Source organism: Poecilia latipinna, unplaced genomic scaffold (assembly GCF_001443285.1).
Source record: "Poecilia latipinna isolate Pla-1442-1.1 unplaced genomic scaffold, P_latipinna-1.0 Scaffold1919, whole genome shotgun sequence".
Lineage (NCBI taxonomy): Eukaryota > Metazoa > Chordata > Actinopteri > Cyprinodontiformes > Poeciliidae > Poecilia > Poecilia latipinna.
In genome coordinates this window covers 103,308-126,041 of record NW_015114535.1, presented here as the reverse complement: position 1 = coordinate 126,041, position 22,734 = coordinate 103,308, and the positions used below count along the sequence as shown (strand labels likewise).

Here is a 22,734-nt window from a genome sequence, read left to right as displayed (position 1 = left end):
ATGGTGTGGAAACTTAAGAAGCTCCGCCCACCACTTTTATTAAGGCAATGTGTTTTCTAAGTTTACAAACTGCAAGAGGCAAGTCTGTTAAGCAGCTGACTACAGCCTATACCAGATCAGATAACCTTACCTACTGACCAGCAAATACCAGCTTCTTATACTACCAGTGTCTCTGGAACTCCAAAAAAATTTAACTTTAAAGGTGTTAGAAAAATCCACTAATTATGTGTATGCTTTGTAATAATAAAACTAATCTCCATAGGCATTAGGGAGATCATGAAAGTATGAGATCCATACTTTCATGAACAGCTTTTTTATGTTTCCACTGGTATCTTGTTGATGACGATTCTCTATTTTGAAAAATATTATTCTTAAAATGTGTGTTAATACTATACAAAATTTTTTTTTTCTGAATATTATCAGACCTTTGGAACCTAATACCAGTCCTGGATGTCTTTAGTGACATTCAAACTAATCATCTGTTTTTGCATGTTCCATTAATGGTCAGACATAAACATTGGGCAGACAGCAGCTGGTTTTAGTCTGATGTCCCTTCTGATTACAACTCTAAGCAAATAAAATAAAGGCTGCTTTGCTACCAGCTTCACATCTTACAAACAAACATCCTTTGATGACCTTTGTAATAGTTGTAGGGCCTTGGTGGATGTGATGTTTCTACAATATCACTGTTGTTTCAGTTCAGTACACAGACTCATTTCATGATATTGCACTTTACTCACTAATTTATAATGAATGAAATGAAATCATTTAACAAAAAAACTACTAAACAACAATGTACACAAGGTATTATAACTTAGTAAATACACTTTTCAAACAGAAAATGTGTCATTTTGCTGTGTGTGTACACGAGGGGATCTGAGTTTGAAATAATGCAAATGACACATTGTCAGCTGACAAGGAAATCTGGAATTTTTGTGGAATTTCCAGATTCGAGAGGCAGGAAAATTGTTGTCCTCACAGGGAAATCTCCCAATTCAAAGTGGTTCTGCATCATATGAGAGGGTAAAATATGACATTAAGGGCAGAAGATCACCATGAAAGAGTGAAACAAGAAGCAAAACATGACTGTTGTGACTTTTCATGACAACTTTAGATAGAAAACTAGGATCAGTTGTTTTCCCACTGAAAGTGGAAATTCCCTTGACGAGGGAATTGTAAACTATCAAACCCAGGTGGCTTAAAATGGTAATAGATGAGAAACATTTGTCTTGCTCACTTTTTTTGTTTCTGTGGGCCGGGTCATAAAGGTCAGCACATCACCAAGAATTCGCCCTGGCAACAACCTCTTTCATTCAGTCAGGCCAGTGGGCAGGAACACCTCACTGCCTACCCAGATATCATCTTACCAGGAACACTGGGGCATTGTCTTTGCTGGCCTGTGTGGGAGTCATTTTACTCATACCTAGACATTTTCATACTTCAGATCATATGTGAAGGGTCATGTCTGTGGCATGTTATGCAGCTTTTAATATATGGAAGGTCAAAGGTTATTCCTTGAAGAATATTTTACTTGGTGTCTTTTATTTTTGTTTTCTGTGTGTGAGCTCAAATGGGCTCAAGTGTACAAGACAATCCTAAATTCAGAGGGTGTTGGGTTTCTCCCAGGCAGGGTCTGGCTGTCCTCTTTCATATAATGTTACCAGGTTACTCTCATCACTTATTTATCTGCTTTCCTCACCACCATTGCCTTGGGTGGTTGGTTGATTGTGGTGTTTGGGCAACTAAGAGTAGGTAAGCACAGTTTTTCTTTTTTATCATAGCTGCTAACCAGCAGGGTGGATCAAACCCAAGCTGGGACCGATGCAGAACGGGGAGGTTATGAGCCCGCAGGACTCCAAGGCATTGGGGGATGAGGCAATGAAGGACCACAAGGCCCCTTGCCAGAATCAGGGATGCACTGAGCCCACAGCTCCTCCGCTTCCTCCCCCATCACCGCCATCAGCAGGGCCACCAGAGTACCCGAGACCCAGGCTCATCTTCCACACCCAGCTGGCTCATGGGAGCCCAACAGGACGCATTCATGGATTCACCAATGTCAAGGAACTGTATGCCAAGATAGCAGAGGTATTCAACATCTCTCCGTCAGAGGTAAAATGATTAAACTGGAAGAAATTTCATACAGTTATCTGATTGCTGTCTTGCATTTCTGCTCTGTCTGGCTAGTTATAAAACGGTGTTAAGTTTCCATGCTAGGGCTTTTTTTCCCCATGATCAAGTTTTATTGATCATTTCCACTCTCCAGTACCAGACTTTGTACTAATATGAGCTGCCAAGGTTCAAACAAACTAGATAAAGTGTATTTAATCAGTGAACACTCATACATTTATGTATGTCAGGAATATACATGTCGGACCTCAAACTAAAACATAACCAGATTATGATTCATATGAATTATATCATGGAAACTGATGTTAACTGATTAAAAATAGGTGAGGTGAAGACTCTAGCAAGATGTTTAGTAAGAAACAACTTTTTTTCCAGACCAACATGATTTAGCTTATGGCCTTCAGCAGGAGCCCAAACACATCTCTGAATCTGCACAAAATGCCTTCATTCCTTAAACTTTTTCACTATTTGCAATTTAACCTTAGCATGAAATGAAATGAAATGAATGCATAAATAAAACTTTTCTGTGGTGGCCTCAGAGGCTGTTTATTCAATAAAAGGCCTGTGGTGACTCTAAAAGAACTACAGGCACTGTCTATTTCAGGCACTGTCCACTCCAAAACCCTAACCTTTATGGGACAGTTGTAAGCGGACATGTAAGAAAATACTGGTCTATGTGTGGCACAAAATCAACACTGCACAACATCTTGAACACTCTCTCTTAGCTGTGGAAGATGTCCTAAACATTGACCTAAGCACATTGAATTTCTGAAAGAAAACCTGGTAGATAATGCAAACACACTTAAGACTGGGCCAGAGGTTCAGCTTTCAGCAAGAAAACAACCCTAAAGATACAATCAGAGATACATTTTAATAGTTTAGATAAATCATGGGTTGGGAATTGCCCAGTAAAACTTCACAGTTAAATAGAACTGATCATTTGTAGCAAGGCTTGAATTAATGTTCTTGTTCCATACGATCTGACTAGCTTTACCCATTTTACAAAGACAATGAAAGATCAAAGGTACCTTACTTTGTACTTTTTTTGAATAAAAATATATATATATATATATATAAAAAAAAAGGTACATGTCCAAAGCTGGTCAAATGCAGTCAAAGACAATCAAAAAGTCATGTAACATTATGTTATGTTATGTATCCCAATGCTTTTCATTTAATTGTGTTGTTATAGCATGACAACATGTGAAAAAGTTTATAGCAACAGATGTATTTGCAAGCCACTGCACGTGTGGTGTCGGGTGACGAGGGTCCTTGAGACAGGATTGCTCTTTACCTTCAATATTAAGGTCAGCCTGGTTCAAAATTAAAAACATCTGCATTAATATAATAGCTTTTTATATACTGCAATAAAGTAGTAGTGATACAGCAGCAGCAGGAGCACCAAAGAATCAGTCTGAGACAATTTAATTAGCAATGTTCTAAGTAATACTTTGGCCGCTGAAAATACTTTGCTAAAAAATAAAATAAACATGACCAGCAATGTAAGGCAACATTGACTCTACATAAAACCAATAGTTAGCATTGTTTCTGAATTCCTGCATAAGTCACATTCACACAGTCAATAATAAAATTCTTTCTGAGCAAGACTGTCCTTATATTGAATACTTATCAGATTTGAAGGCCATCATGAAGGCTCTGCTATCTTATATTGTAATGGGTATAAAAGATAACAGTTCTTTTTGTGAGACAGTCAACAACAGTCCCTGCTTTTATATTGGTGATGTTTACTTTGCTTTTCTGTGGAAAGTGCAACCAATACAGAGCAAAATGGAAATGAAACTAAAATAAAAATGTCAAACCTAGAAACCGTGTTGTTATATGAGACAAATTTGAGTAAACTTTTAAACCTAATAATTTGACATTATGTATCAGCCAATAATAACCCACAGTTGTTATCATTTTGCTTAATTAATTTTTGAAACATGTATATTAACTTAATTTTGTGCTTATAGCAACTCGTTGTTGTAATAGGGACGGTAATGAACAACATTTCTGCAGGACCTATAGAACCACATGCTGACTTCTAGATTCAAGACTCCACTGTAGATTTATGGCAATGTGCATTTGACTCTATAAAATGCATCCATTTCCTTGACCGCCCCCAATGGACATAAGAGCAACATCAGTTACTGTAGAGCTTGATTGGACTGACAACCTTGAACTCCAACCCCACAGTCTTACACGCAGAGTCAAATCTTTTGATCAGCAACTGCAAGATAACACTTTGTTCAATTATCTCGAATTTTTTTCATGGACTTTCGAACAAAACTTTGACCTTGAAGTTGAAATCTGATATAATTCTTGTTTGTTGTAAAACATGAAAATATGAGTAAGGAGACACTTACTCATATTAGCGAAAAGACTTAAATCCTGGTATGAAAATACAACAAGTTATGAGATCAACTGTGCAAAGTTTACTGATTCAGATTCTATTCACAACATTGCCAGATTTACACATAACTGAACAATAAATTACAATATAATCAAAAGTTTATTTAGGTAATTTGCTTAAAAAAATCTAAAACTTACATATTTTGGGAATGACATTGTGATTTATTTAAAATAGAATGTAAAATAAGATAAAATGTTAATATTTTTAATTTTAATATGCGTATCTTATCTAGGTTTAGTCTTCACTTCATTCCTGTTTAATATTATGAAGCACTGTTATGAACTGTGATCTTTTTAATATGTTACTAAAGAAACTGACATTAGCAATAAAATGATTTTTAAGTCAGAAATTTGCAAATAATACTTGATTTGAGGCTCCTTTTGCATGAATTGTTCATTTTTTTCCCCTTCCTTTTAATTCTTCGTGAATTCAAATTCAACACTCTCTAAGCGGCCAACATATTAAATAATGAGCAAATAAGACAGGCCCCGAAGATTTCAGTGTCTGCTGGTCAATCATGCTGCAATCTGCCACATGACTGTTTAAAACCATGACATGGCGGCAAAAGTATACTATTTCTGAACTACCATTGTATTTGAATGGCCTAAAAATCCGTTTCTTTCTGCATAAACAAATTTTGGGTTTTCATCAGATTAATACTTGAAATAAATTAATAGAATAATATTCTATTTTATTAAATATACATACACAGCGATAGCTAGTGTGATTATGCCTTGATTAGAATTAGGTGTAATTAAGCTGCGTTTTCATTTATTTATTTTTAATTAATGACGGAGACATGTTTTATTTATTGTACTAACGTTGTGATAGTAAAAATCCGGTAACACTTTATTTGAAGGGGATTGAATAAGACTGACATGACACTGTCATAAACATGAATAAGTCTTGATGAATATTTATGACTGTTGTCATAAAGCGTCATTCGGTAAATTATGACACTTTTAATACAAAGTTGACATTATTCAAAATGTCTTTGTTATGACAACTTGACATTAACCAGGAAATAATTACTGTTTAAACTTTACCTTTAATAACATAAAGTTACCTAATTTTAAAAGTGCAATCAGTAATACTTTTATAACAAATTTATATCAGTAATGATTTCTTGGTGTTTATGACAGTGTTATGTCAGTCTTATTCAACCCCCTTCAAATAAAGTGTTACCAAAAATCCTTTTAGTTCAAATCACGTCTCACTGCTGCTCTCTACTGTTTAATATCTATACTGCACTTCAAAAAAATCCAAAGAGCTGCATCTGCTTTGGTGGTAAAATTGGAACACTTTCCAGTCTCATGCAAAGTAGATGCCGTCAGAGATGAGCCCATCTGTGTCGATCAAGGTATTTTGTATTTTACAATATGAAAATAAACATGCTTGGTAATGCAAGTGCCGTATGCAGTGATGTGGAATATGTAAGAAAATACAGTTTTATGAAAGTTTATGCTGAATTCAGGGAACCTCCAAAAGCATTTGTTTTCTTCATATCCTGCCCTCAGATCCTTTTCTGTACCTTAAACTCTCATAAAGTGGACATGCAGAAACTTCTGGGAGGACAAATTGGACTGGAGGACTTCATCTTTGCTCATGTCAGAGGGGAGACAAAAGAAGTGGAGGTGACAAAGACCGAGGATGCTTTAGGTCTCACTATAACAGACAATGGAGCTGGATATGCTTTTATCAAGGTGAATGAGAGGAAAAATAAATAAAAAACCTGCGTTTCCTAATGGCTGTTTGCTAGAGTCATTAGGAAACACACTGTACTAAAAGTCCAATCTTTTAGTATAGTTAAAGTAATTACAAACAAAGAAACTTATTTTGTTCCCATTTTCTGGATCATGCATACGAAAGCTTTCACTTGGACCTACGAGTGTAACCATTTCTTTTTTTCTCTAGAGAATAAAAGAAGGCAGCACCATTGACCGACTGAAGGCTGTTTGTGTCGGTGACCACATTGAAGCCATTAATGACCAGAGCATCGTAGGATGTCGACACTATGAGGTCGCCAAGATGCTAAAGGAGCAACCAAGAGACCTCCCTTTCACTCTTCGCCTTGTGGAGCCCAAGAAAGCCTTTGGTGAGTAAAAAACTCAAATTATTGAGACAAACATACCAGCCTAAAATGACTCATAATTGTATTGACAGTGGTGTATTGTGTGCGCCGCTATTAAGCCCCATCAAACATCCCAAAATGTTTGTCTTACATACGAAATTCTTTCTGAGGTTAAATTTAGCTTGGACTGAATGAGAAAATGAATGTCAACATGGGTCTGAGAGCTGGGAACCTGGCTGATGAACATACTTCCTGATGTTCATCAGCCAAGTAGGAAGAGAACTGGTTACTGGCATTCTGCCAAATATTCATCTGTGAAACTCATTGCCATAAACTATAAATTATCTGAAATTATGTGTTTAAAAAAAAAAACAAACAAGTACCACATTCCATGCTCCTCTGTCTCATTTCTTAAATTGAAATAATAATTAATTGCGATTTAATGAAAGACTCTCACAACATAAAAGCTAAAACAGATGACAATAACATTGTAGGTTTAAAGAGATTTTACTCAAACCTAATCTGAAATAAATGTGCTATTCTTGGAGGTATGTTAAGGTGAAATGACAGAGATTTGGACTTCATTTTTTGTAATAATGTAATAATAATATAATAAACACTCTAAAAAGCAAATTCTGCTCTGTTAAATACTATTTATTTCTTGCAGGTAGTCTCCAAAACAATGCACACTGAAAGTCATAAGTAAGAAAAAAAAAAAAAAAAACACTTGGGGCATACTCTACTGAACAATGAAACTTGCATTAAGAACACTTAAGATATAGCAAGCAACTTGCAACTTGTTTTAGCTGCTTTTTCTTACAATAAAATAACAAGATCCAAATTAAGGATACTGAGGGGCACTGGCGCTTCCAGCCTTCTGTTGATGCTCTTAAAAAAGTGATAAAAATTTAATTTCAACTTAAACCTTTAAGTTCTTTATTACACATACTTGTAGTTTGTCTCCCAAACTACAAGTCTAAGCTAGATAGCTTAACAGGTACTGTCATTAAATGTGATTTGTTTTTGGACAAGAAGTCTTCCAATGTTTCTTTTTGCTTCATGTCTCTCACTGTTTAGATTAATGTTTGGCCACTGAGACAAACACACATGGTGAAACAGAGAAATATAGTGCAAAGTACTTCATTTTTAGAACTTGTTTACTAAGTCAGCGTTCAGGAACTAATAAATATTTGATCCAAATCATGTTGCTTGCAGTGGAATACAGCTTGGAAACAAGTCTTATTTCTTCAGTCTTTTATCTACTAGTTTATGAAAGCATGAAAAACTTTCATAAACTGGTTGTATAAGGTGTGTACTAAACCACAACTTTATTAACCTTTTGATTCCAAAATTAAAACTAAGCAGATGTAAAAAAAAAAAAAAAATTCTACAAAAAAGCAACACTTCTTTTGACTGAATGGAAGAGCTGGTTTGAGACCAAGAAAACTGATTAACTTTTCTAGCATTGTATGTTGAAAAAGATTTCAAATAAGTTATGGTAATTATATTTTTTGGTTTCCAAAAATATTGATATTTTAAAATGTTTATGTACATTTTATAGTCCTGAGTTTTAGAATGTTGTTATGTAGATGTTTCCAGAAAATATGACAACCGCTATGATGTTAATCCCTTCTGCCTCCGCCTTCTCCTCCCCACAAAAACACCAGCTTACTAATGCGAAGCAGGAAATGTTCTACTTGTCAGAAGATTAATGTTTAATTTGTTTTTGTCATGTTCAAAACATTCAAAGCATTGAGAAGTTTCCTTTTCTGATTGAATCAGTTGCTTATCAAACAGGAAAGTAAATCCACAGTGTACTGTCTGACTTCCTGAAACTGATCTGAATCTTAAGTCACCTCTTGGTTAAGTGAAACTCCAGTTTGCAACCAAGTTCATTGTTCATGGAAGTACCTGTGGATGGTAAACAGGAATGACTGTGTCCCTGCTGAGTAAAAACAAAACAAAACAAAACAAAACAAAACAAAAAAAACAGTAGCAGACTAAAAGTCTAGGCATCATAATGTCCTCATCTCAACAGAAAATAAAAACAAATAATTATATGACACATTTTTTTTTTTTTAAAGCAATTTACTTTCAGTTTTCTTTCAGAAAATATAGATCAGGAGTTTACATTATGTATAAATGGGACTAAGATGGGATTTAAAAAAAAAAAAAAAAAAAAAAAAAAAAAAAAAGGATTGGGGGAAACTTATATTTTTTTGTTTTCCGGGGGTCCCAAAAAAAAAAAAAAACCAAAAAAANAGACCACTCCTCACCTGTGTTTTTATTTTTTTGGAGGGGAAGGAGTCATTCACAATTGAACTTGCTCATGGTGCATGGTAAAGAGCTAGAGCAGGTGCGTCACATATGGAGGCAATTAGTCTTCAATGGAGCCATCCTGGGTTTGATTGTCAACCTTAGAACTTTTGCTGCATGTCTTCTCCTCTTCTCTCTCTGCCCATTTTCTGTCTGAAAGCTGCAAATAAAGGCCATCGCTGCCATAAAAGCTTTTAAAAAGATTAATCTGTGCTTCAGATCTTTCTCCTGCTATATATGTCAAATTCACTTTGACATTAAGGCAGCAAGCTAATGTCCAGACAATCTCTGTCCAGGATTTTCTGGTAGAGAACAGAATTCAACAACAAGTCGTACATTCATGATGCAAATCAACAAAGAAGAAAAAAATGAAGCATAATTTTACCAGCAACTTATTTGAATGTTGGTCGTCAATGTGCTCTTGATGGGACTACTTGACCAATCATTCCTGTGAAGGTTCACCACTGTTTCATGTTCTCTCTATTTGTGAATAATGACTCACTGTAGTCTTCTAGAGTATCAAAGCTTTAGAAATGACTTTGTAAAAATTTCTATGCACATTTTTTAGCCTATTTCATGATGTCAGACATGTTCTATTTAATTTATTTTGTGTTTAAAAGCTTTGGTGTTGCATGTGTAATTAAAATTAGCCATCCAAAATGTAATGTACTTCAGTTAATGAATGATGTGGATTGCTTTTTCACACAGGGCCAGCTTGAGTTGGACTGCTTTTTCCCTCTGCAATAAGTTAAATTCTCACGTGAAAAGGTAGGCAACTCAGACAATCTTTGCCTAATAATATTTGTTGGATTATCTGAAACATTCAAGTGTTGAGAAAATGCAAAAACAAAAACAGAAACAGGAGTATGTAGAACAGAATAGATTAGAATGGAATAGCATAGAGATATCCTATATTGTCCCATAATGGGAACATTTCTGTGCAACAACAGCTAAATGACAGGCACTAACAGCAAATGGACTTACAAAAGGACAGAAACTAAAATAATGTACAGCAAAGGAAAACATTTCAACATAAAGACTGTGTAGCTATGTAAAAAAAATCTCCACTCCAGAGGAATGTGCAACTGAGATGATTCACTAAAAACTGCACAACATGTGCAGGTCTGAGCAATAGACAGACTATTTACAATTAGTGACAACAAAAAAGTGTGCAACAGTAAAGTTGTACACTTATTGATTTACAGAAGCTGGAGCAGCAGCTGCTGTAACTTTTGCAAAGTTTCAAGAAAATGTAATAAATGAAGCTCTGCCAAATTGTTTACTTTTTTCAACCATCCATTTGGAAAATATGCTTATTTCACCATTGCTTAAATTTAGAGCGTGATCTATGCTAGCGTTTCCAAAAAATGATTTGAAAAACATTGTCCATCACAGTTCATAAATTGTAAGGCTGCTCCCGGGTAAATCATTTATACATTTCCACATAAGGCTGATTCTGGGTAAATAATTTATGCACTTCCACATTCCCCCCCAACATCTATACATAACAGCTCTCTTGTATTGCAAAGATAAAATCATCTGGTGCAGGAGGAAGGAATTAATCAGATGATGAAACAGGCTTTGAACAAGTTTACAGCGTAGGCACACTAAACAAATTTATCCTAAATGCAAATATTACGAATCAGTTGTAACAGTGTTTCTTTTTATGCCAGACCTGGGTGCAATCTGAAAACATGAATAGCTCTTTTTTTACTTAGAACTGGCAGTGGGGTAAACATTGTTTCAGGAATTTTAGAGTTAGCAAACTGGGACAGCATCTTACACATAGCTTGTACATCATAGAACAGTAACGTGTAACAGTAGCAGAAGGGGTCAAAAATGAGGAAAATAACAGCTTAACTAAAATACAGTGGGAAAGATACCATATCCTGACAAGAAATACATTCCTGATGGTTGGGAAACAGAGAAACTTGACATTTATACAGAGTCACATAATTTGCCTAAAATGTTGTCCCAAGTGACCCAGCATGAACTTTCTCATTGTTCCCTTGAAGAGACTGTCTTCAAGGAAATTTTAGCTTTAAGCAAATATTGTTCTTCAGGGTAAATGCATATAAATAAAGAAGTAAGGTTATTTGCTCTGTGCAAAGTATTTGTTTTTCATGAATTTTGAGGACATTGATAGCTAAAATAGAAAGGGAAAGATAACACATCCTGACAGGAAATACAGTTCTGATGGTTGGGAGACAGAGAAACAGGAAATTTATGCAGAGACACATAATTTGCCTAAAATGTTGCCCCAAGTGACTCAGCATGAGCTTTCTCATTGTGTAATTGAAGAGACTGTCTTCAAGAAAAGCTTAGCTTTAAGCAAATATTATTCTTCAGGGTAAATGCACACAAATACAGTAGTAAGGTTATATGCTTTGAATTTGTTTTTCATGCATTTTTGAAGATATTGATAACACAAAAATAAACATGGGAAGGAAATATTTTTTAAAAATCTCACAATTTAATCATAGCATTTGGCATTGCACCAACATAAAATGAAGTACAATGAAGCTCATCTAGTGACCGATGCAAGTTCCATAGAGAAAGAAGTGAATAAATAGTGCTGTCATAAATCAGAGCACTTTATATATCACTAAACATTACACGATTTAATGAAACTGATAAGACCTATTGCAGTATTGTAAAAAAGAAAACAAACAAACAAACAAACAAACAAAAAAATCAGTCTCTAAGTCTGATAGTGCATGACTTTAGCCCAGTGAGTCTGATCCGGGACGACAGCTCAAACGCTCATGTTCCCGGGTGTGTACAGTCTGTCAGAACTAAATACACTTCGTCAGGTTACTAATGCCCAAACCAAAAGTGGACAAGTCCATCTATATGTGGGATTTAGACACACATTTAAAGTAAATATATTATCATTATTTCTTTACACAATCCAGGACCGTGCATCACTAAATGTGACACACACATGAAAGGTAAAATGTGATAAAACCAAGAAATAGGCTCATGCAACCGAAAGCAATAAATCTTGAACTGTGAGGAATTAAGTCATAACTATTGATGAAAATGTTTGACAAATGTTTGATAATCTGCAAGTGTTCAGAAACTGTCCATGAAAAATACTGCTCTAAAAACACAAAGACAAAAAACATTTACAAATGTATAACTAAAACAGATGCGTAGGAGTATGACAGACTTTTCCCAGGAGTTAAAAAACAATTTTTTTTTTGCAAAATTCACAGCATTTGATATGAACATCTTTGTGAAAAGACTACCTTGCAAACAAATTCCACTAATGCAACACTGTCTTAAACAGGAAGTCTAACAAATTAAAAAGGCTGTGATCAATGGATGGTCAAACACTTTGAAAAACATGCTATTTATGAGCATTTCTAATCACTGGAATGCATTTGTGTGGAAACAAATTGTTTTTTTTTTTTTTTTTTTTTTTTAATTTGTGTTTGTCTTTTTCTTCCAAGTCTGTCAAGTTTGTCTGTTAGTTTCCAATAACATGCCGCAGAAACTTTTGTCTTAACCCCATTCACTTTCCCGAAAGCTATTGTTCAGCTTGCATACTTGAAAGTGGGACAAGGTCAACCACAGAGGAAATTTATCTTGTATTGTTGACAGACAAACAAACAAAAATCAGCACTTAGGGTCAGTTGTATCTTAATCAAGGAGGATGTAACTGTTATATGTAGAGAGTTTGTGTTGGTATGAATACTGCTTGGTTTGCAGTGTTTTGCAGACATATTCACCCCGACCACCAAGAATGCAAACCTGTATTTCAAGTATAAATTTAGATTTTATGTGTCAGGCCAAACCAAATAAGCACATGGTTGTAAAATTGACAGATAGCCGAACTAGAGATCTGCATCATAGTCCACATATGTGCAATTTGACCTTAGAATAAATACAGTTGCTCTATGAACACCTCAGAGGTTTGTAAAAGATCAGTCATGAACAAACAGCATCATGAAAACCAAGGAACACAACAGACAGTTCAGGGACTTCTTTGCTCCTGAAAACTTGAAAGATTATGATGGTTACAAAGTTAAAGTGTAATCATTTTTGTGATTTGTAAAATAGCCTCAAAACCACATGAAATATGATGCACATTTTGATCTTTGTATGTTCTACAGTATCAAGTATCAAACAGGGACTTAAAGCGTCTGACAAAAGGCTGCATGCCAAACTGTTAGAAAGCAAAATTCTGTTGGTTTCCAACAGTTTGACTCCAGTCATGAACAACATTCATAGCATTTGAAAGTAACAATATGGTTATTTGCATTGTATAAATGTTTTATCCATCTAGAAAAATTAAAACTCCTCAAGTTGAGCTTAGGATCTTTTCACGAAGTCAAGCCTTGCCCTCTTTTGCTAATACATTTTGGTACAACACAAAAAGAAAAGCAACGCTTTCGAAACTGCCGTTAATAGGAAGTGGTCATTACCAATGTCCAGACCAACATTGTGTTTGAGAATCAGTATGGGAAAACTAATCATCAAACATATTGTACTTCAGGTCAAATGAGAAACATGAAAGGTCTGCAACCACAGGCAATGCATATTTTCTCACAATGTCTTTATTTATTTAATTAATTTTCCACACTTTGCAAAATAACAAGACAACAAAACATAGTCAGTAAAATGAGAATGTAAACAAATTCTCAAGACATCCCTTCTGCCCATTATGCATTAGTTCCTTGTCCAAAAAGGGACAAGGGTACAGGTGAACCCTTGTCCCTTTTGGGACCCATACATTATAATATATATTATATTATGATATATAAATTGTATTAATATATAATACAATTTATATAATACAAATTGTATTACATTTAAAAATATAATACAATTTTTCATATTCACTCTATAAGACAAGAGTTAGGTGTCTATAAAGGCTGTAAACGGCATTTAAACATTTTTTGTTTTGTTTTTCAAACTTCAGCGTGAAAATCTGTTTGTGTCTGCACAATCATCATTTGCTTTAAATTACAGGATTGATTTACCATGGTAGCCATTTTCACTTTGTGTTGTTAAGCATAATCAGCGATATCAACTCAAAAGTCTGATTTTATTGCTTATCTTGTCTTGTACCTACCCTGTTCAAACAGGAATGATGAAAGGATGATCCAAAATATATCAACTAAAATCTACATGACCAACCCCTCAGAAGATTTCAGACATTTCACTTGTGACGGCATGCATGAAATGTCTAAGAATGTACAGGTTATGTAATCAGGCGGTGTTCTTGCTTGATCTGCTGCTTGCTTTAATACTAAAACATCATATGAATCTAACTAAAAACAAACTATACAAAGAGGAAGAGCGTGGGTTTGTTATTCTGACATACAGTCAAATGTGTTCAGTTTTTTTTTTTTCACATTTCCTCTACCTCTGACTACTGACAACAACAAAATGAAAGTAAATGATAAAATAGGACTGAACACATCTTGGTATAAGCACACATGCTCAAAGGAAAATTCAAATAATTTAGGGTTCTGTTCTGTTGAAAAGCACATAAACAAACACATTAAATACTAGAAAAGAGACTTACCATAACAAACGTGGTCTCCAGAATGCTCAGGGAAGTTTTTACTCCGCTATCCGAATCATTCCTATGCTCTTCTATGACTGTTTACAGTAATTCAAACAGTGCAAACAGAAAAGTCTCAAGTGATGACTGATCTGAAAATGCAGCAACACTGCAGGGCATCAACAGTTATTCAGAATCATCTTCACTTCCTTTTGCGGGCTGTGTTCACTCCTGCCGCAGCTAAGATACTCATCTGTCTCATTCTGGCTACATTTCCTTTAACTTGCACCACTCCTCCCCGGAAAACAAAGGGGAAGGGCTCTGGCATTATACACAGGAAAGTTCATGTAGGGGAGGAAACATTTCTCACTTGCCATTGTTAAAATTCCTAGTTCTCTACATGTGTCAGTGTTTGTAAAAGGGAACATTTTATCATCTCGGCAAAGAAAACCTACAGAATATTTAGCAGTAAATGAGAAATGGGAGGCAGTAACTGTCAAATGGGGTCAAAAAGAGAAAACAAATGTTCCTTTTGTCTCTATTTGAAAAGCTACTAAAGGAATGCCAAGAATCACAAAATTCACAACAAAAAAATAAATAAGTCACCATTTCTTTCCCGACAATGTGTAAAGTCCACCTATAAACAGATGACTGAAACCAGATTGGCTGGCATGACACCAAGTGTCCGCAATCCTTCCTGATAAGGGCATAGAAATAATGCAGGCAGTGGAACAACACAGACCATATCAAAGTCTACTCTGGGTCTTATCCAGTGGAGTTAACATGAGGTTTGAAAGAACAAAGTGCAAACAAGAATTACTTTAACGTTATTCCAGAACTCTTGTTAATAGTTCCTGATTTGCTTTCTTGATGTAGTCCAACAGAATAGCATAATAGGATTGTGAAATTGAATGAAAGGATACAGTGTTTGCAAAGCTTTACATTCAAAGAAGAAAAGAAAAAAAACATGAATTTGTGTTCAGCCTCTTTTACCCCTGCACTAAATACATCCCAGTGGAACCAATTATCTCCAGAGTAATCAAAATAGTAAACAAAGTTCACAAATTTAAAATAGAAATCCAGCTGTTCAGTAAAGACCAATAATGTTTATTACACCTCAATGGTTTAAAATATAAACCAAGAAATCATGGTTTGTGTGCTTAGTGTAATGTGCATTGCCACGTTTTTAAGATGCAGTTTAAAGAACCACCACACTTTGTATTTGTATGCAAATGTGTCCACTGGGAGCAAGTTATTTTTTTCTTCTTTTTTTTTTTGCAAATTATGTTAGCACTTTCTTGTCCATTTGCATTGCTTTCATGTTTTTAACCTTGAATTTGACATGTGGTAAAAGCTGTTCACACAATAAAAAGGACATGACGTATTAGCATTGCAAGTTCAAGTACAAACAGTAAAGCAGCTTCATAGTTTGGGTCACCAGTTAACAGTCATCAAAGTGGACAAACAAGAACGATATACAAGAAAAAAATACACATCACTTTTTTTCCTCTTTAAAGTTAAAGTTAAAGTTAAATCAGACTGAACGTCTCTTGTTTGAAGTCAATCAGAATTAGGAACATTTTTCCAATTGCTAAATGTTGCAATCACACAAGAAAGAATATGTCAGAGATTTATTCATTAATGTTTTCAAAATCAGAAGGTTATATACATTTTATGAGGTAGCATTGTATTTGCTACATGAGTTTGGTCAAACAATTTCGTATATTATAATGTATTTGCAAATGAACTCTGTAATCAGAGTTCATTTGCAAATACGTCAGAGTTCTGAAGTTCGAACTGTGTTCACTTTCACTGTCAATCAGGTCATTGTTTAAGATGATACAAGCAGAATACAGGTCAGCCATATTAAGGCTGGTGATTATCCATGACAACCAGTCAATCAATAGGACAACAAAAATATTTGCAACAGTTAAAGTTCTTAAGATGATCACTGTCCCTGTTGCNAAAAAAAAAACATGATCTGTGGAAACTGATCATGTTTAGTTGTCCAGGGATTCCAAGAACAGCAAATGACCACAAGTAACATGGAGATGAAGGATTGAGTGACAGCTATGTGCAGAACTGCCTTATCCTCTCTTGTCCTTGCTTGTAAGCTAACATACAGGTTTTAGCCTTTACCTTCTGTTAGTTTGTATGTGAGCTGTCACAAGCCATTGGTCACTTTACAACCTCCAGTAATTTCTGTTTTCCACAAAGCAGCACAAAAAGCATACTAACACCTGTACGTTACATGAAGACTCTTTTTGGTATGGTGCTTGAGTGTGAGCATTTAGAGTTGTTTAGAGAGCAGGAAATTGCAACGGTTGGAATGCTAAGTCTCTTGGGAGAACCCCCAACGTGCAAATCCTCCGCTCTCCCACATACAGAAAAGTAAACAAGCCCACATTTCTGTTTTGAATAACATCATTTGTTTGTAGCCTCATTGATTAGTTAAACTCAGCTGACCTAATGAGTTTATTTGTGCTTCTGTGTCACAGATATGTTGTACTGATTTTCTGACCTCAACAGAAAAAAATGTAAAGACTGTAAATTAGAATAAGTGCTTCATTGAGTACATTTTCAAAAAGTAAATTTTGAAAATAACAACCTTTAAGCTGATATTGAATGTGCTTTTGATACCAAAAGTCCACATTTTGGTATGAAAAAATGCTTTTTTTTTTTACTGGTCTAATGCAATACTCTCATCTTAAATGTTGTCTCTTCTTTAGCTATAAGTGGATAATTACTATTAGCAAAAAGAAAGCCTTGAGCATATCAGTATGTGTGAAATTAAATCTATTTAAAAAGTTTAACTTATTGTGTAACATTTGCTAAAATTGTAAAAAAAAATAAAAAATTTGTAAAATTATTGCTACGTGGTTTTGAAACATTTTTAGGATAATTAATTGGAAAAATGTAGCTCGCATGTTAATTTTGTCTCCAGATTAATGGTCTACAGCTACAACAGAAATTGTTTGGGGTATGTCTCCACCTATTTGCTCAACTGTTTCGCATAAACTATTTTTCATAGAAGTAAAAAATTAAATTTTAGAACAATCTGACTGAGGCACATGCTCTGTTTTGAGAGAACATAATTTTAAATGAGTGTAAAAAAAAACAAAAAACAACAAAGATACCAATATTCAACATATCTGCGCTGCTAAAAAGAAAAGGTATAGAATACTATTTGTTGCTATGTCATAATCAACAAATATATATAAATACCTCAAATCCATACAAACATTAAACAATATAATCACAATTCAAGACAACGCCTGCACTAAGTACAAATTATATCCAGCACACTTTGGGTTTAACATCTCAGTAGTGAAAAAGCTGTGCCTTGTATTTATTTAAAATTGACATTGAACTTTTTCTGTTTCACATTTCAGCAACAAGACAATACAAAGTGTTGCTTTATATGATTAAAAACATGAAAGATTACATTGCAGTGACATAAGGAAAGAAAATGATGCAATTCATAATGTACATCACAAATAAATACAGGCATCATGTCATCTGAATGCTGCTCAAGCCTCCTTTGCGTGGTCGTTCTTTTCCGTGTGTGAAAACTTTTCGATGTCTGTAAAAAAAACTCCTTACCATTCCCAAGTGAAATGTCTCACGTCTTCTTGAGAACATCTCAAAAACGGTGGACATCCAAATATGGAAGTAGGTGTGTGATGATGTCCAGCTTTGCTCTCACAAGAATGTACTCTTGATAAATAATAAGAACAGAGCCCAAAGTCGATGGCAAAACAACCATTACACCAGTTCTGTGGTAAAATAACAGCAAATTTCTTTAATGATGCTTTTAAATAAAAGATGATGACTAAGTTAGAGAGTTTAGTGGATGATTGTGCTGAAAAATTTTTTGTAAACATAAACAGCGGAAATAATCATAATTTATTGATGACAGTCTCTCTGTTTATGTGACTAGACATGATTGGAATGAGAACTAAAGCGCCAAAATCTAATGAGGGAAAGCTGGTGAACGGGAGAGAGACTCTTCGGCTTCGGTCTAAGGGGGCTGCTACAGTTCAGGAAGTGGTGAGTTTCACATGAACTGTCAGACAATGACTGCTGAGGCCTCCTGAAATGGTCAGAAAGCACCAAATATATTTCTGTAAATAGACATATAAATCACAGATTTTTTTTTTTTAAATCTGTTACTTTACTTTTTCTGTCTTAATGTACTTGTTTTTGCTGAAAATTAGAGCAACAGTGCAATGACCTGAGGGAGCATAAACTGGAAACAATTTTTCATCACAGAAGTACAGAGGTTCGGCATAATCTTAAGGTGTATTGTAGACCAAATTGTTTTTATGAAGGTTAAAAAGCTTTATCAGTCTTTTTCAACAATGTGCTTATTCAACCATTCACTGTGCACTCTTAACACTGCCTCTGCATGTCTACACATAAAGTACAGTCCTCTACAAACATGGACATATTTATATTACTTAAAGTTAAACATAACTGCAAAACCTTTCCGGGCCTCAACTGTTTTGGCAAGAGAATTTATAGCAGTTTCTTAAGACCTTTGTCACCATATTTCAGCAGATGCCTCTATTTTTCCATATATTTCCCTAGCAGAGTGAATTCGAAGAACAGGCCACAAGGAAAGTGGACGATCTCTTGGAGAGCTATATGGGGATCAGAGACCTGGAGCTGGGTAAGACTAAACAGAAAAACAACTGATATCTATTTGTGTAAACTTTATCCTCATGTTGACATAGGGTACTTGCTCACAATAGATATCAAAACATAAACCAAGAAATCGTGGTTTGTGTGCTTAGTGTAAGGTGCTTTGCAAAGTTTTTAAAATGCTGTTTATAGAAGTAAAACCCCACTTATTTCTTTTATTCCCCCTTTTTTTTTTTTTTTTTTTTTGCCAAAGTATGTCAGCACTTTCTTGTCCATTTACATTGCTTTCACATTTTTAACCTTGAATTTGACATGTTGTAAAAGCTGTTCACACAATAAAAAGGACATGACATATTAGCATTGCAAGTTCAAGTACAAACAGTGAAGCAGCTTCATAGTTTGGGTCACCAGTTAACAGTCATCAAAGTGGACAAACAAGAATGATATACAAGAAAAAAATACACATCACTTTTTTTCCTCTTTAAAGTTAAAGTTAAAGTTAAATCAGACTGAACATCTCTTGTTTGAAGTCAATCAGAATTAGGAAAATTATTTCCAATTGCTAAATGTTGCAATCACACAAGAAAGAATATGTCAGATTTATTCATTAATGTCTTCAAAATCAGAAGGTTATATACATTTTATGAGGTAGCATTGTATTTGCTTCAATGCTTCCTCATTGTAGCTCATTGTAGCATAACTCATTGTTGAGTTTGGTCAAACAATTTTAAAAATAGTTTGTTTGAAATAGTTTGGAAACCACTGGGGGGGCCCAGGAGAAAAAGTTTGGGAACCATTGGTTTAAGATGATACAAGCAGAATACAGGTCAACCATATTAAGGCTGGTGTTATCCATGAATACCAATCAATCAATAGGACAACAAAAATATTTGCAACAGTTAAAGTTCTTAAGATGATCACTGTCCCTGTTGCCACTTGCATTCAAGTCCAATCCTGGCTCAAACACATAAAGCTGAACCTCATGAGACTCAAATAAAAGTCAGATGCTTGGAAATCTGTCGAAATCTGTCCTCGTACTGTGGAAAACACATGTTTACTGACCTGTTTAATTTTTGTGTTTCTTGTGATGTCCTGATCCAAAGGGCACAAAGCAAAATTAGACGTTTTCATTGCACCTATTAAATACATTTCATTTTACAAAATCCTGCAGTGAAAATGCATAGTTCATTATTCAGCTGTATGTTTTATTGCCGATTTGCATTTGTTGGTGAACCATATATACACTACTTGATATTAGCTTTAACCTCTCAACTTTTCTCTGCAGCCACCACCATAGTGGAAGCAGGCAAGGACAAGAAGAACCCTGATGACTTTGCTGAGGCTCTGGATTCTGTTCTGGGAGATTTTGCTTTTCCTGATGTGTTTTTGTTTGATGTTTGGGGAGCCATTGGAGATGTTAAAAACGGCAGAATTTAGATATTAACGCCGTTGAGAATATTATTTCTGTTTATTGGTAAATCCAGTTGCACAAAAAGAAGATAGTTGTTTTATTAATGCTTCACTAGTCCTTGGTTGATTTTTTTTGTCACTTTCCAACGTAATCACAAGGATCATCATAAATTCAACAATCTTCCTTTGGGCTTTTAAATGTGCCCCCAGAGGATCATCACTGTTAGTAAAATAAATGCAACACAGAAAACTCAGAAACACTTTGAAATTCCTCTCTACTTCATGTGCATTCACATTTTTATGCTTACATCAAGATCAGAGATTACAAAAGGTTAAGGCCCCTCCCTCTAACACAAATGGACCATCATAAAAAACACTTAAAAATGAGATAGTAGACATCTACAAACAACCTGGGAATCTAAGAAGTTAAAAAAACAGCAGCATGCCAAAATTCCCCAGTTGAAACCTGCAGGGCACAACAAAACACAAATGTTTTTGAGTAACTTCAAAGGTAGGCAGTGATGTGTTGAAGGTCAATGAGGAAAGGTTACACATTTTCCATTTCCCAAATTGTAATTGAGAGGAAAGTGTTAGGTCCTTGGTTTCTTGTTGCGTGGGTTAGACGGCTGTTTCCAGTCTGAGGAGTGGTTCTGCTTCTGCTGACGCTGGATTGTTTTCAGCACATGTGCCTATGTGCTTGGCAAAATAAAAAAAGAGCTGCACAAAGAATGATTTGTTTACAAATTATTTTCTTCCTACAAATGTTATACATCTTTGGACGTATACCATCCCTGTAGCACGTGACTAAAAAGGTCTTGAAAATAAAGTACCTCCTCAGACATTAATCCAATTTATGGGAAACATATAATACCAATGGGAATATTCCCAGCTAAATGACCCTGCTCTGTGAAACAGATTATCCGTCACGATCAACCAAACAGAAACTCAACCCTTTACTTCCCGTAACAAAATGAGGAGATCAAAGGAGTTTGTGTATCCATTTGATCTTCTACGCATGTAAAAGGTTTTTGCACTGCTTGTATATCGACAGTAAAATGAAAACATTCATATCTACTCTTATTAAAAGAACATGTATTAACATGGTCTCTTGAATTTGCCTATTTATGTAGGTTTTAAACACAGAATACAAATATACCGCAATTGTTTGTTGCAGAGACTAATTATACTGTATCATGGTTCACGTCACTAGTCAGTTTTCACTGAGTAAATAAAACCATCAGAGCAAGTACTGTAATCCAGGGAGAGAAAAGCTCTATTTAACTAAAATGCCTTGATGACTCACAATCAGACATCTATTAACTTGACAAGTATCGGGGCAGTTTGTTAACTTTTAAATAATATTAAAAACAACATCACAAACATTGAGATGTTAAAGTCTTAAAGTTAACCTGAATTTAGTATATTTTTATTTTTATAAAACAGATTAGTGCATATTGTAGGTTTAGTTTCTGTTATCCGACATAGCCTTGCCCTCTTTTGAGGCAAACAAAAGAATTATTAAAGTCATAAATGGGTGCGAAAGCATTTGATAGACAACAGCAAAAAAAACTAATTTGCACAAATTAAATTGTAAATTCAAACAATAAACATTACATTTTGTTTTATTTATTTATTTATTTAGCTTGGCAACGGTGAAAGTGCTTTTCAAAGTTTAATTATATGGCAAAATTCTAAAAATGACCAATCGTTCATCAGCCCAGGCTGCTCTGTACTTTTGTGACTTTTTAGGAGTCTCCAGTTTATTTAGGAATTGTATTTGTTACTTATACTTTGTTACTTATTCAAGGCCAATACTTATATTGGCCTTGAACTATGCTATGTTAGTTATGCTAGTTACATGTAATTTATTTTCCGGTAATAAAGGTTGACTTTTGGAGATTTCATTATGTAGTAACATTAATAAATAATTAAATTTTTAAGATCTGGAAATGAAAATTGGTGCCATTTTTAAATGTTTTCCCTGTATCCAATCCTTGATTAAAAAAAAAAGAAAAGAAAAAAGAACTAAATTCACCAACCTTTTTTTTAACCAGTTTGTTCTATGAGTTTGTAAGTCTAATTACTATATTTTAAGTTACTATTTCAGCCATAGCATTAAGCTGAATCAAATTTCTTTTGCATATTTTTAATGCAACTGATGAATGAAAATTCTGATACAATTATTGATTCAACAAGATCCAAATATTTTGCCAAAATCTAGAATTTGAGGCCTTTAGT

At 34.7% G+C, this 22,734-nt stretch overlaps 1 protein-coding gene across 2 annotated transcripts; it reads left to right on the top strand.

Annotated features, from left to right (window-relative positions):
• The first annotated feature begins 1,707 nt into the window (after positions 1-1,707).
• gipc3 (GIPC PDZ domain containing family, member 3) lies at positions 1,708-20,922 on the top strand. 2 transcript variants are annotated; one of them, XM_015015505.1, is made up of 6 exons: positions 1,708-2,109; positions 6,058-6,243; positions 6,455-6,635; positions 18,383-18,492; positions 19,036-19,114; positions 20,372-20,922. In XM_015015505.1, the coding sequence occupies exons 1-6, from the start codon at positions 1,822-1,824 to the stop codon at positions 20,521-20,523; spliced, it is 996 nt and encodes a 331-aa protein (XP_014870991.1). In that variant the 5' UTR covers positions 1,708-1,821; the 3' UTR covers positions 20,524-20,922. The 2 variants fall into 2 exon arrangements, with proteins under 2 accessions (XP_014870991.1, XP_014870990.1); XM_015015504.1 differs by having other exon boundaries at positions 1,709-2,109; positions 19,033-19,114.
• The last annotated feature ends 1,812 nt before the right edge of the window (positions 20,923-22,734 follow it).